The sequence below is a fragment of the Leptonotus elevatus genome, chromosome 15 (assembly GCF_054856555.1).
Source record: "Leptonotus elevatus isolate MCC_2025b chromosome 15, RoL_Lele_1.0, whole genome shotgun sequence".
Lineage (NCBI taxonomy): Eukaryota > Metazoa > Chordata > Actinopteri > Syngnathiformes > Syngnathidae > Leptonotus > Leptonotus elevatus.
Genome location: NC_141253.1, coordinates 295001 through 308268, shown reverse-complemented (window position 1 = coordinate 308268; position 13268 = coordinate 295001). Strand labels below are relative to the sequence as shown.

At 50.7% G+C, this 13268-nt stretch overlaps 3 protein-coding genes across 9 annotated transcripts in view; all 3 read left to right on the top strand.

The window, feature by feature from the left end:
• The first annotated feature begins 381 nt into the window (after nt 1–381).
• LOC147161342 (uncharacterized) lies at nt 382–6648 on the top strand. 3 transcript variants are annotated; one of them, XM_086096825.1, is made up of 11 exons: nt 392–619; nt 908–997; nt 2064–2312; nt 2429–2813; nt 4121–4387; nt 4460–4492; nt 4566–4698; nt 5106–5194; nt 5279–5350; nt 5408–5538; nt 6147–6648. In XM_086096825.1, the coding sequence occupies exons 2-11, from the start codon at nt 913–915 to the stop codon at nt 6302–6304; spliced, it is 1602 nt and encodes a 533-aa protein (XP_085952951.1). In that variant the 5' UTR covers nt 392–619; nt 908–912; the 3' UTR covers nt 6305–6648. The 3 variants fall into 3 exon arrangements, with proteins under 3 accessions (XP_085952950.1, XP_085952949.1, XP_085952951.1); XM_086096824.1 differs by having other exon boundaries at nt 382–614; nt 5279–5538; XM_086096823.1 differs by having other exon boundaries at nt 387–619; nt 5279–5538.
• Nucleotides 6649–7212: 564 nt separating this feature from the next.
• On the top strand, nt 7213–9921 carry mocs2 (molybdenum cofactor synthesis 2). 5 transcript variants are annotated; one of them, XM_086096832.1, is made up of 5 exons: nt 8720–8740; nt 9201–9318; nt 9388–9544; nt 9617–9740; nt 9803–9921. In XM_086096832.1, the coding sequence occupies exons 1-5, from the start codon at nt 8738–8740 to the stop codon at nt 9893–9895; spliced, it is 495 nt and encodes a 164-aa protein (XP_085952958.1). In that variant the 5' UTR covers nt 8720–8737; the 3' UTR covers nt 9896–9921. The 5 variants fall into 5 exon arrangements, 4 of the variants coding, with proteins under 4 accessions (XP_085952960.1, XP_085952959.1, XP_085952957.1 ...); XR_015097260.1 differs by lacking the exons at nt 9388–9544; nt 9617–9740; nt 9803–9921 and adding exons at nt 7213–7361; nt 8316–8437 and having other exon boundaries at nt 8498–8740; nt 9201–9322; XM_086096834.1 differs by lacking the exons at nt 8720–8740; nt 9388–9544; nt 9617–9740; nt 9803–9921 and adding exons at nt 7213–7361; nt 8316–8437; nt 8498–8638.
• A 1027-nt stretch (nt 9922–10948) lies between these two features.
• Nucleotides 10949–13268, top strand: part of ugcg (UDP-glucose ceramide glucosyltransferase) — an 8831-nt gene continuing 6511 nt past the window's right edge. The window contains exons 1-4 of the mRNA XM_086096830.1: nt 10949–11397; nt 12614–12746; nt 12815–12917; nt 13237–13268. The exon at nt 13237–13268 is cut by the window's right edge and continues 70 nt beyond it. Of these exons, the coding sequence (XP_085952956.1) occupies nt 11300–11397; nt 12614–12746; nt 12815–12917; nt 13237–13268 (366 nt within the window). The 5' untranslated portion in view covers nt 10949–11299. The remainder of the gene's footprint in view (nt 11398–12613; nt 12747–12814; nt 12918–13236) is intronic.

The window sequence follows — 13268 nt, the reverse complement described above, 5'->3', positions numbered from 1 at the left end:
CAACGTCAACGACATTTGCAACACGTTAGACTGCCCAGTCGATTGTAAATGAATAAAGCACACGCTTTTTGCCTGGATCAACAGTATACACTAGTTTGGTGATTAAAAAAGAAATGATCCAATTTTTGACACGAGGATTCGGCCCGTGTGCGTGTACGTGCGTGTCACTCAATGATCGATTATACATTTGGTGTATTTTCATCGTTAAGATATGACGATGTGTTCTATCTCCTCGTCTATAAACCAAACTTCCGTGCTGCACTTTCACACTAAACTGTCGTTACAAGACGCTAAAAATGTAATACACGTAACCTTTGACTCGTGTCGACAGTATTAGAAAGAAACAAGTTGGGAAAAGTCGCACGTACGACTTCGACAGAAGTCAGCAAACACGAAAACAAGAGGTCGTTATAGTAATAGTTTCATCTCCTGTATTTGCAATCTTTTATTTCGAAAAACGGGACGGAAGTTGTTTGCGGAGAGCTTAACGCCGCTCTGCCGGAGTCTCCGATTCTTCTGGTAAAATCCTTTTATTTTGGACTTCTTGCCGCCCCCGACCGTCTTCAAATGACATTCGGGACAGTTCGGGAAGTTTGCTGACCCGCCTCCACAGAGTAAGGTATAAAATAAATGTTGTTCCAAAATGTCAGCTTTGTTACGGATGCTAATGGCAGCCCATCGCGCCTGCTAGCACAACACTTTTTTTTTTGCCACAATGGTTGTCAAGCGTGTGCGTGTGCGTGTGTGTTGTTTTCCAGCTGCTCTCGCGTCGTTTGGCATTTCAGCACATTTTTAACGAGCCATGTTAGCTTCCATGCTACTTGGTGAAGATTAGTAAGGGGGAGGGGGATCTCGCGAGAAGTCTGTCAACTGTTTTGTTTAAGGTTTGACGTCATGTTTTTTTCAGACGTCATGCTGTCCCGCCCCCCGCCGGGAGTGACGCCTCAGCCTGCGTTCTCATTGGCTGACAAGGACGTCTACGGAACCGCGCCGACGCGTACGTGTTTGAGCCAAACCTGAATCCAAAATGAGCAAACGGCGTCTGCTGATGTCACCTATCGGGCCACGCCCTTGAAGACGCAAGATGCTGACGTCACAGCCCGACACAGTTGCTCACCATCTCATCACTTTCTCAAATGTGCTCTTATAGTCAGCAAAGTCGCAAACTGTCCTTCTGACCTCATTTTGTCGCAGAGCAAAATCGGATTTGTCGAAAATCTCACGAATGTTTCTCGGGAGCAAAATAGTATCATGTTTAAAAAAAACAATCATGTTGATGATCTGGAAATATTTGAGTTGATCACGTGACATTAACAACATTTTTCAAGAAATGTCATCACGCACGTCTTCTGGAAAACAATCCAGTTTAAGAGAGAGCACCAAGAAGGAGTCAAAAGTATGTCATTGAAATTTGAATATTCAATGTTTTGCAAAAACAAAAAAAAAGCCTCTCTGAAGCTTTCATGATATGTTTGAGAACGTGAAAGATGATGACATCGCACAGAAATGTGTTAAAGACCTTCACCAATCTTGTCAATCGTTTCAGATTTGGACTCCTTGAATTCTCTTTCCAACAAACGCTGTTTTGTGAAGGTTCACCCAGGAAGTCGTTTTCTTTCTTTCTTTCTTTTGTGCTTCCAAAAAGTAGATTTTGCCTTGATGGAATGTTTTTGCATTACATTCTGCAGTTTTTAAACATGCTACAACTGAGCACAATGTGAAAGATCAAACAAAAAAACATCTTTATCATGTTTACAGTATTTGTTTTCTTACAAAAATATTTCATCAGTTGTTGAAATGCACGCTGTCCACCCTAGTGGACATGTCAGCAACTCCTTGAAAAATGTACCTAAATCAAGGTCTTTTTTTTTTTCATGCCAAAAGTCATAAAAACAAAAAAATGTTATCCTCCTCCTACTCGGATGGAAGTTTTCATGGAAGGCGGCCGTGCCCGGTTTTCCAAAACGGGGCACGGCCGCCAGTCCAAAAAACAGAAAAAAGGTTTGTGGGCGGACCTCAATGGATAAACGTTGGATGTGATGTTTGATGCGTTGCTCTTGCAGTTTCGTCTCACACTCGTCATCAGCATCCGCAGCATCCGCAGCATCCCGGGCCTCAGCTCAGGTGTGCCTGTGCGGCGCTGTTGCCCCGCCTCCTGGCCGCCCACAGGATGGAGGTGCGGCGTCTCCTGCGAGGGGCGCTGGTGTCGTTGGGCCGGCGCGTGGACGCCCTGGAGAGAAGCGGCACCAAGAGGAGGAAGAACCGCAGGAGGAGCGCCAGCCGGGCCCACGCGCAAGACCGCGCCCACAAAGGTAACGCGGGAGAAGTCTACACACCCCTCCGCCACCAGGGGGAGTCCAAATCAACAACAGCATTCAAGTGTGGCGCTTCTCGTGGGCTTGTCATGACCTTTTTGTGCTTTCTGAAGATTTTGCGCCAAACCAAAGGTGCCACGATGGCGGCCGGGTTTCCACTTCCTGCGGGCCGGCCGTCACGTCCTCTTCTCGTCCATGGGCTTTGCCGGCACTGGGCAGCCCGCCCCTTTGGCGCGCCTGCAGCCAATCGGAGCACAAGAGTGGACTGGAGGGGCGGGGCATCAAGAGGAGGAGGAGGAGCCGCAGAGAACAAGACGAGAAAATGGAAGGCGACGAGCGCGGGAGGTTCGTCGGCCGCATGGCCGTCGTGTGCCGGACGGGAGGCGGAGCCGCTGACCACGCGCCCCTCGCGCTCTTCAACTTTGACCCCGCAAGACGCCAGGAAGGCGGCCAATCGCTGAAGGCCGTCAGCGTTGTTGTAAGGCGCAACGGCTGCAGGTGCGAACCGCCTTTGGATGGCGACGCTCGACAGTTGACGTTACGACGTCCTCGTAGGCCGATGACCTTTTTCCTCGTTCGTTTTGCCGTAATGCCGCGAGGCGTCACGACCTGCTGGCGTGACGGAGAGAAAGCGCAAAATGGAAATCAGGCCGGCACGAGATATCCAAAGAAATCATTCAGCAAATCATCAAGACGCGACGTTGACAAACATATTTGCATAATCATGATCCCCCAAAATGCCTTTTTTCTTTCTTACCTTGCACAAGCTGCCCCGTGGCATTGTGGGTAAAAAAAAGCGACATTCTTGGCATTTGGCCTACAAACGTATTTGCAAACATGTTGGAACGAGGAGCGTCAAAATGAGCGCATTCGTTTGGGTTGACTTTCAAGTTGCTTCGACGCCACTGTCGGCCATTTTTGAACGTGCGCCCCGAATTCCGGTCCCAACGCAGCAAACGCGTTGACATTTTGCAGAAATAAATGAGCTCAAGTTACATTTCACAATTTTAAAAAGTTGCTTCACGCTGAAGATGAGCGAGCTCTTAAAAGGAAAAGAAAAATGCACTGATGCCATCTAGTGGCAGAAAAATGACTTGACCACAAATCAATATCACACTCGTTTTTTTACGGTAAAGGACATCTTTTAAGTTGAACTCAATTTTATGAATTATGAAATTGATGTATCTAAAAGATGCGGACATGTTTCTATGAGTTCTTTTATAGAGTATGAAAACCTAGAAACAAATATTGTATTGTACGTTTAGAACAGATCTCAAATTTTGAACGAGTTAACTGTTGACGCCATGAGAATAATTATGATTACAAAATGTAGTCCAAAATGTTTGCATTGCCGCTTCCATCCTTAAAGCGGCACTAAGGAACTCTTCAACTTGAATCAAATACGTTCATAACTTCTGATGAAACATGGACTCAAAACGAGTTGAATGGTCCCGTTTGCGACCGGTCGAGGGGGTCGGTCCCATTTTTGCTGGCACGACGCAACTTTGCGGAGGAGGATAGGAACGCACAAAAAACGACAAACGTGCCGACTGCTTCTTCCTTTCCTCTTTCGTTGCAAAGATGGAAGTCAATTTGAATGTCATGAGCTCCAAAACGACGCAATGCGCTCGTCCTTATGAGAAACGCGGTCTTCCTTGCGACATTACCGACTTTGAATGAAAATGAAATCGCGTAATTGGACTAATTTTTTTTTTTCTGCAAAAGAAGAAGCCAAAATATCACCGTTGCCTTTTTGTTGTTGTCGTCTCAATTGCCGTGAACGGCGACTTTTTGTGTCCTTGCAGCTGGCGGGGCCAGGACGAGGTTTTTGAGTTCCTGCGAGCCGCCGGCAGCCAATCGCAGGCCCGGTCGGCCTCTCGCCGCCCGTGGCGCTTTTCCGACTTCACGCCTCCTCCTGCGTCCGGCGACTTCCGTGCGGGCGCCGCCCCCCTGCTGCGTCTGTCGTTGGTGGCCGTGGCGACCATGGCGGCGCCGACGGGCGGGAGCGGCTGGAATGCCTGGCGGCCCCTGAGGGACCGCACGGTCCCGCCCAGTCTGGCCATCGATCACTGGTCGGTCGCCCGCTCGTCGCCGCCCGCTTTGACGCATAACGACGCTGACGCGCTTTTTGTTTTTCTCGTCAGTTACACGCAAGCGGCCGACGACGTCGACCTCAGGTCAGTTGAAACGTCGTCTTTTGGGCTGTCAATCATTTGCGACCTTTCATCTGACACGTCACGTGACTCGCAGGCACAGACGGACCAAGAGAAGAGCCAATCACGGCGCTCGGAAGCGCCTCCTTGCTCCGCCTCTTCCTCCGTGCTCCGCCATCGTCGCGTCGCCTCTGATCGCCGTCGCCCAATCAGCAGCCGGCTCCAAGGAGGTGCGTGCGTGTGCGCGTGCGTGTGCGCGTGCGCGTGCGTGTGCGCGCGCGTCATCACCATTTTGACATCTTTTCTTTTGTGCCTTTTTTTCTGTGCTTTGTTTTTAGAGCTGGCTTGTTCGTTTTGAGTTTTTCCTAACGAATGAAAATGTCAACTTTTTTTGAAAGCATATTTTTGTCCAAATGTTTTTCAGATTTTTGTCCCTTTTGTGGACCTCAACACGTTTGGGTTGGCGGCGCGCGTGCAGTGCCGGCAACTTGGCGACTTTCTCACTAAATCTTCATTTCAACATTTTTGTGCTCAAAAGTGCAAATGAGGCGACTTTAGCCGTTAGCGACTTTAGCCGTTAGCGACTTTAGCCGTTAGCGTGCGTTGGTGTTGACGAGCTGCCGTTGTTTGTTTTCAGCAAGCCAAGCGCGTGTCGCAGATCCGAATCCGCCGGACGTCGCCGCGAGAGACGCCACTCACGCCCATGGGGCTGCCCAAGGTCAAAAGGTGAGCGAGCGCCGTCGCATCATCGCCATCGTCGCCGTCGGTCAAAAGAGTCAAAGGTCAAAGTCGCCTTTGTTGCCGTTTGAGGTTGAAGAAGAAGGAGTTCAGCGTGGAGGAGATTTACACCAACAAGAACTACGAATGTCCCAACAGCAGCAGGTACAAAGGAGCAAGCGTTTTTGTGGACGCCGCTTCCCAGCATGCTTTGCTCCTCAGGAGTCTGGAGACCATCTTTGAGGAGCCTCAGGAGAAGGATGGAGCCTTGCTCCTGATTGGCCAGCAGAGGCGGCGCAGGCTCCTCCTCTTCCCGGACTTCACTCAGCCCAGGAAGCGGAAGAGAGCCCAAGGTAAGCGCACCTGCGAAAACCACGACTCGTCCAAGACATTTCTACTCACCGGCAACCGTGGCTGATGTCTTTTTTTTTTTTTAATGACCAGACACGAGTTGAATTTGTTCCACGGCAACACAAACGCTCGTCTGGAAAGTTCAAATGAACGCGGTTGCCATTTGGCTGTTTTTCATTTTCAAAAACAATTTGGTACTTAACAACTACTTCAAAAACATCCCACGATGGCAAAGGTTCAACCTTTGTTTGCATTCAAATCACTTGACGTTCTTCTGCTGTTGCACCTGCCTTGGCCACCGGGGGCAGTATAAACCACGACCACTTTCACCACGAGCACCGACGAGGGACGTTTTTTTAACCCCAAGTTAGCTTTGCTAGCCTGTCTATGGACTTTTGCGTCATTGTGAAGCTAACGGGACATTTCGAAAGTCACGTTTGTTTTTCTGATCCGTTTGACACAAACCGGCTTTTTTGAGCAAACGTTCACTTGCCGCCAAACTGCCCGTCGCTCGGACCTCAAGTCCGAATTTGCCAGTCAAAGCAAAAAGAAGAAAGTGACAAACACTTGAATTGCGTTTTTTGTGTCGGTCATGAAATTGTGTTTGCAGGGTTTTCTGTGGCGGCCACGGCGCCAAGAAAGCGCGCCGTCCGGCGCCAGTCCCGCACGGGGCCCGGCGCCAACAACCAGTCGGACCTGGACGTGATGCTGGTGGAAAGACTGAGCGCGCTGGAAGACTTCCTGACTCGTCAGGGTTTGGACGTGTGACATCACTTCCCGTCTGACGGATGTCGTCCTGAACAAATGTGTCTAATTTTGATCTCAAGATGGCTGACAAACATCTCAAGTATGATCATCAGATACTTGCAGACAAATAAATGGACTGGTCGCCAGTGGCTGTGGAGGCACAAAAAAAGTGCACGGACTGGTCGCCAGTCCGTGCCAAGGCCAATATAGTCCAATGGATTGGTCGCCGGTGGCTGCTGAACCCAACGGACTGGTCGCTCGTCCGTTTCGGGTGGCCTGGACTGGTCGCGGTTGTCCACTGCGCGGTCGACAGCCGCTATTACACAATAATTATCCATCTGAAAGTAAAAAGGCATTTGATCTCATCCATGTTGTTGTCATTTTGGCTAAATTGCATTCACACAAATGTCGGTACATTAAAGCAACACTAAGGAACTTTGCGTTTAGGGACCATTCAACGCGTTTTAAGTTGATGTTTCATCAGAAGAGTTAGGAAAATATTGGATTAAGGATGAAAAGTTCCTTCGTGCTACTTTAACCAGAGACTTTCTTTTTTCATGTTTGAAAATGGAGTCAAACAATATATTAAGTCTATTGGACACAAACAAGAAAGCAAGTCAAACTATATTTATCTTTTTGAAGAAGTTTATTTTCCTCCTCCTCGCTGTCATACAGTGTTTATTATTGTTTGTTTGAAAATAAAAAAACTGCCGCTATTCACGGAGGGCATGGATTGCATTTTCAACTAAAAATGTTTTTTCCCCAAATTTTTTTAAAATGTTTTCCCACAAAAACGTGTCAAAACAAAAACAAATCTAAATCCGTGAATATGGGAAGCCGCGAGTATGCGGGGGTGGACGCATTTACTTCATCTGAGCAGCTGGTGGCGCTGCTTCACCAAGTGACATCGAACGCTGCATCGAGGAAGAACGCGAGCGAGCCAATAGTAGCGCAGTCTCACGTGACGTCACGGACCTGCGCTTCTTGTCTCCCCAGAAAGAACGAAAGAAAGTCTTGTTTTGAAACTCGCCCCAAAGTCTCCAGATGACCGGAAGTGCTTTTCTTCATGACCGCTCGCGTGAGTATCTGATTGCTTCCGTTCACCACTTTTGCGCCAATTTAACACGCGAGCGACGCTTTTTGGCAGATGAGGTTCCGTCAACACGTCGGAGCGAACATCTCTCTCTTCCTCTTCCTCTTTTTTCTTTCCTTCCCTTCCTGGAAGAAGCAGCGACCGAAAGGCCAACCGCCGACGCGTACTTGGATCGGCACGACGTCCAAAGTCGCATTTGCTGGAGGTCTTGCGCTCAAGCTAACGCGCGTCACGAGCTCCGGCGCGAGATCCGCAATGTCATGTTGTCACGTGGCGACTTGTGACCGCCGGTCGGTGCGCGTGTCTGCGTGCGCGTTCGCGCGGTCTGTTTGCAAAACAATCGATCCCGTGGGGTCACCGTGTCCGTCTCACGTGGTTTCCCCAAGACCACATGACTCACCGGTGATGGGACATTGTGAACTTCTGGGAAAAGTGAAGATTTCTAGAAATATGTTGCATATTTATTTCCAAGTCTTGTGTCATTGACATTCACATGAAATACATGTCATCGATATGAAATGACATTAAAGCTCATTTGAGCAGCTGTTATTTCAGAAGTGCGTATGTAACGGGTAGCAAAGAAATAGTTCTCAAAATGATGACCTTTTGAAAAATACACAATCAGTAAAAAGAAGGGGAAAAAAAGCTGAATGTCTCCATATCGCGCTAATCGGGAATAAAACAAGTGTTGGTCTTTTGGGCCGTTTGCAATTTTGAGCGTTTCGTACAAACGTCAAGCGTTTCCAAGGTCGTTTAGAAGGTCACAAAAATGAAACTTTCAGATTGCTTTTGCGGGCACGCATGCTGGTTACGTTTGTGAAGGCAAACGTTTCAATGTGACGCCCCAAAAAGTGCACAATGCCCCCCCGTCCCGTTCGTGTGTTTATTGATTGTGTGTGTGTTGATTGTGTGTTTATTGATTGTGTGTGTGTGTTGCAGGTGTGTGTGCTGTACTTCGCTAAGAGCGCCGAGCTCAGCGGCCGGCGGGAGGAGCTTCTACAAGTGGACACGCCAATCAGCAGCCAGGACCTTTGGACTCGGTTGCTCGGGCAACACCCCAGGTAGGAATGTTTTTCTGCTGCCGCGGGTGGGCGGGGCTTGACTTGTGCGCATGCGTGCAGGCTGCGAGCGTTGCAGGGTCACGTGGTCTTGGCGGTGCGCCATCAGTACGTCGCCGTCGACGACCGGGAGCCGCTGACGCTGCGGGACGGAGACGAGGTCGCCGTGGTGCCGCCGCTGAGCGGAGGATGAGCTCGCCGCTCGTGAGCTTTTGCACTCGCCACCATCCCGGCGTGGGAACATTCACGCGCGACAGTCGAAACCACCGCAACGATCAAAGACATAATCATCATCATCGTGTCATGGCAAGAATTCGCATCATATCGTAACAACCAAAACAGGCATAATGTCATCGCCGCATCATAACAATCCGAACTGCCAAAACAGAACAATCTGAACTGTCATGACAGATTCATTGTAACAATTACAACCACGAGAACAACCATCAAATCAATCCTAGCATCGTGACCATAACAATCCAGAATCTTGCAACAATCAGAGTTGTCATAATCATCACAACAATAATGTCCTCATCATACTATAGCAATAGTAACCATCAAAACAATCTGAACCCTACAAACCAACATCCTTTTCCTAACCATCAGCAAATCGCCATAACAAGATCTCGGCTGCCATAACAATCACCAACGTAATAAACCGTCCGAACGCCATAACCATCCTAATGGTCATAACAATAATAAGAATCATAACAATCTTGCCCGTCAAGTCACGCCTCTCTCCTCGTCGCCAATCCTCACTCACAAGATGGCGGCGTCAGAGAAGGGGCGGGACATCTTCAAGCTGAGCCGCGATTGGCTGTCTGTGGAGGAAGCGGTGGCGGCCGTCGGCAGCGCGTCCTGTGGCGCCATTTCTCTCTTTATAGGTACTTGTGACATCACTTCCTGTTTGCCGAGACCTACGAAGCTAAGATTTGCCGCCTGCCGTGCCGCAGGTACCACGCGCGAGGACCAGTCGGACGGCCGCAAGGTGATCGGTCTGGAGTACGAGGCGTACGAGGCCATGGTCCCATCGGAGCTGGTCCAGCTGTGCCGCGACGTGCGAGCGCGCTGCCCCGACGTCGCGCACATCTGCGTGCACCACCGCCTCGGGTCGCTCATCACGCTATCTGCGCTAATGGCGCCGAGCGCCCGCGCTAACCCGAGCGCTCGTCCCTTCCTCAGGTGGGTTCCGGTGGGCGAGGCCAGCGTGGTGGCGGCCGTCTCGTCGCCTCACCGCCAGCAAGGCCAGCGGGCCGTCGCGCACCTGCTGGACGGGCTGAAGGCCAAAGTGCCCGTGTGGAAGAAGGTCAGGATTGGTCGCCGGGCACGTGCACTCGCCCGCCTCGCTCACCGCCGTCTGCTCCGCAGGAAGTGTACGAGGACCGCGGGGCCAGCTGGAAGGAGAACGCCGAGTGTGCCTGGGCCAGTTGCCATGGAAACGCTGCCGCGCTCAACCACTGATTGGTCAATAAATGCCACAAACCTGAGAGGGTTTTCCGTGTGTGTCATTTTAGGAGACCAGTCCATATTAGTTGTGACATTGACTGGCGACCAGTCCTTTTTTTTTTAATCTCTATGTGGCTCTGAGCTAAATTGGAGACCCATCCCTCGCTGTCCGATATACATGGTGACGCTGTAACGATACACGCAGTGGACTGGTCGCCGGTCCATGTCATAATATTCAAATGGGATCCCGTTTAGAAACGATGACGTCACGATCATGACGATAAGCCATGAGGACGACCAATTACATGCCCCAAATCAAATCCAATTTTTGTCCAAGTGGGAGTGGTGAAAAACATCCGGCGGTGGCTATTCATCGTTTATTAAGTTCAAAACGATTAATTGCTAAAAAAAATAAAATAATTAAAAGCGAGGGTAAAGCCTGCGATTGCATCATCAACACTAACGCGTAGGAAAGTCCTACAAGATTGGTCTGCATCATCTTATATTCTGAACGGTGGATGCAAACAGTCAAGTTTGCTTTTTGCGAGGCTCTTGTGACTCCAAACAGTCCACGTAACGAACTGATAACAATGTTTTCAGCCAAAGGAAAATAACACAAGTCAGTAAAAGTGGCAACGTAAGATGGCCGTCCTCGGACGTCTTCTGACAGCCCGGTGACCGGCAGTGAAAAGTCGATGTCGGACGTCATTCGACTTTCTTCGGCTCCTTCCGATCTCTTCGTTTCCTTTTCCGGCGTATGAGCCGAAGGAGAACGACTCCAAGAAGGCAGCGTGATCACGATGTGACTCCTTCGGTCCTCCCGTCCTCCGTCCGTCGAATTGCGGTTGACGCACGCACGCACGCACATACACATTCTCACCCACACACACAAAAAATAAAAAAAAATAAAAAAAAATAAAGAGCAATGATGTTGACATTTCCGAATGAACAAGCTCTTTAAAGAAGAAAAAAAAAAAAAAGAATTGCGGTTGACGCTGACCGGAAGCGCCCTGGTCTCGTCAGTGTCGCCTCCAAACCCCGCCCCCGCCCCCGTCCCTCCCCCGCGCAGGTCAGCTGACCCGCGGCCGGTCTGCTGACTATCAAGCGGCTCGGGCTCGTCCATCGAAGCCCCCCCACCACAACCACAACCACAACCACCACCGCGACCGGAAAGTGCGGTCCGCCTCGACGTGCTGCTTCTGCGGGGGTGGGCTCGGATCTCCAGGCGGCGTTTTTGGTGTCGAGCGGATTTCTAGACTGGATCTCTCGGTCGGATCATTGAGCGCCTCCAGCCGAGCTCGGCGCACTTTGCCCGGGGCGGGACCTCCCATCTCCTGCTCCCGGCGGCGGTCGGTCGGCCGGCCGTCCGTCCGTCCGTCCGTCCGGCGTGCCTCCCTCCCCCGCCTCCCGCGGACCAACATGGCCCTGGCGGAGGTCGCCATGCAGGGCCTGGCCGTGTTCGGCTTGCTGCTGTTCGTCGTGCTGTGGCTTATGCACTTCATGTCCATCATTTACGTGTGAGTTAGCCGCTTAGCCTAGCTTTAGCTTAGCCTAGCTTTAGCTTTAGCTTTAGCTTTAGCTTAGCCTGGCCTGTCATAGCAAGTAAACTAGAAGAATATTGGATCAAATTGACGTCACGTGTCATCGCTTGAGTGTTTTTGAATGGGCGTATGCGAGCTACCCGACTTTTTCATGTTTCTTGTTTAAATCAAACTTTATCGAACACCAGAAATGACATTGGCGTTGTTAGGCAATTTTTGAGGGGGCTGAAGCTCCCTTAAAAATGCTTTTAACGACGCCACATCATTTGGTGAACTGCTTGCATTAAACACATATAAAATAAAATTACAGAAAAATCCATACTCACGTATTCATGCGACATTAATAAATCAGTGGGTCGAGTTTAGGCTTACATGACATTTTTTTTGTTCCGTTGGATTACCGGACGAATGAATTGGTTCCGTGTCTTGGACCGGGCAAGTGGTCTGATAGAGACCAGGTCCTGCCTGATCCAAAAGAGTCCACGCAGGAAGGAAAACTCTTTGTGGACATTGCGGGACGGCGTCTGCGTCGGCACCGAGGTTCGGTCGTCACCAAGATGGCGCCAAGAGTCCTGGTCGCAATCCGCTTTCATTTGCGACGTTGGAACGCATTTCAAGTTGCGACGACTTTGCTGGTCAAAAATGTTTCTTCGGGGCCGTTTTCCCGCACATTTCAAAAAGCCTCCTTTGCCGGGTTGTCGGCATCAAAGTCACTTTCTGACGTTCGGCGTCCTTGCCAGCCGATTTGGGGCACTTCCTTAGCGGCTAACGTTAGCAACCGGCGCCACGTTCTGCAATGTCAGCATCCGGCGTCCTTAATTAGCGCTCGGAGGTCATTTCAGGATGACGACGGACGAGTCGACGTTAGCATCAGTCGCCGGCGGGAGAAGATCATCGCGCCGGGAAGATGGCAGGAGTTGGCCTTGAATTGAGACGCTCGAGTTCCCGCGGGCTGGTTTGATGGCGTTGGGGCCGATTCTTTGAATCGCGGAGAAAACAATTGTCGGATGGCCGACGAGTGAAATAAGGCAGCCGCCGTCCGTCAGCCGAGCGCGTGCGTGCGTCACGCCACACGATGACACGCCCGTTTACGCAACACGCACGCACGCAGCGTGACGCAATGACGGCGGAAGTCACGACTTCCCGCTATGTGTCCTCCAAGCGACCTCTGACCCCGTCTGTCTGTCCGCAGGCGCCTGCGTCTGCACAAGAAGAGGTCGGAGGTCAAGCAGTCGGCGGGCGTGTCTCTGCTCAAGCCGCTCAAGGGCGTCGACCCCAACCTCATCTCCAACCTGGAGACCTTCTTCACCATGGACTACCCCAAGGTAGCTGACCTCTGACCTCGTGCGTGTGCGTGTCGTGCCTAACCTTGTGCGTGTGCGTGCGCGTGCAGTACGAGGTGCTGATGTGCGTTCAGGACCAGGATGACCCGGCCGTCGACGTTTGTAAGAAACTGCTGGGAAAATATCCCAACGTGGACGCGCGACTTTTTGTCGGTAAGTACCATTTCAAACGGTCAGGTTGCACTCACACATTGGCGCTCTCTCACATCATCCCTTTTGTCTTATTGGAATGCTTTCTGCCACGCCCCTCTCACACATCCCTTCACTCACATTCACACGATCGTCCATTTGCTCTCTCATTTCTCACATTTTCTCACGTCGCACTCTCTCGTGCTGCTCTCTCACAAATACACACTTCCACACACACACACACTTTGTCCCTCTCACGCGAAGGCACTTGAACAGCCATTCACACTGGCATCGGGTGTGTCTCACGCATCCTCGCGTCCTGGTTTTGCGATGTCTCCGGCAGGTGGCAAGAAGGTGGGCATCAACCCCAAGATC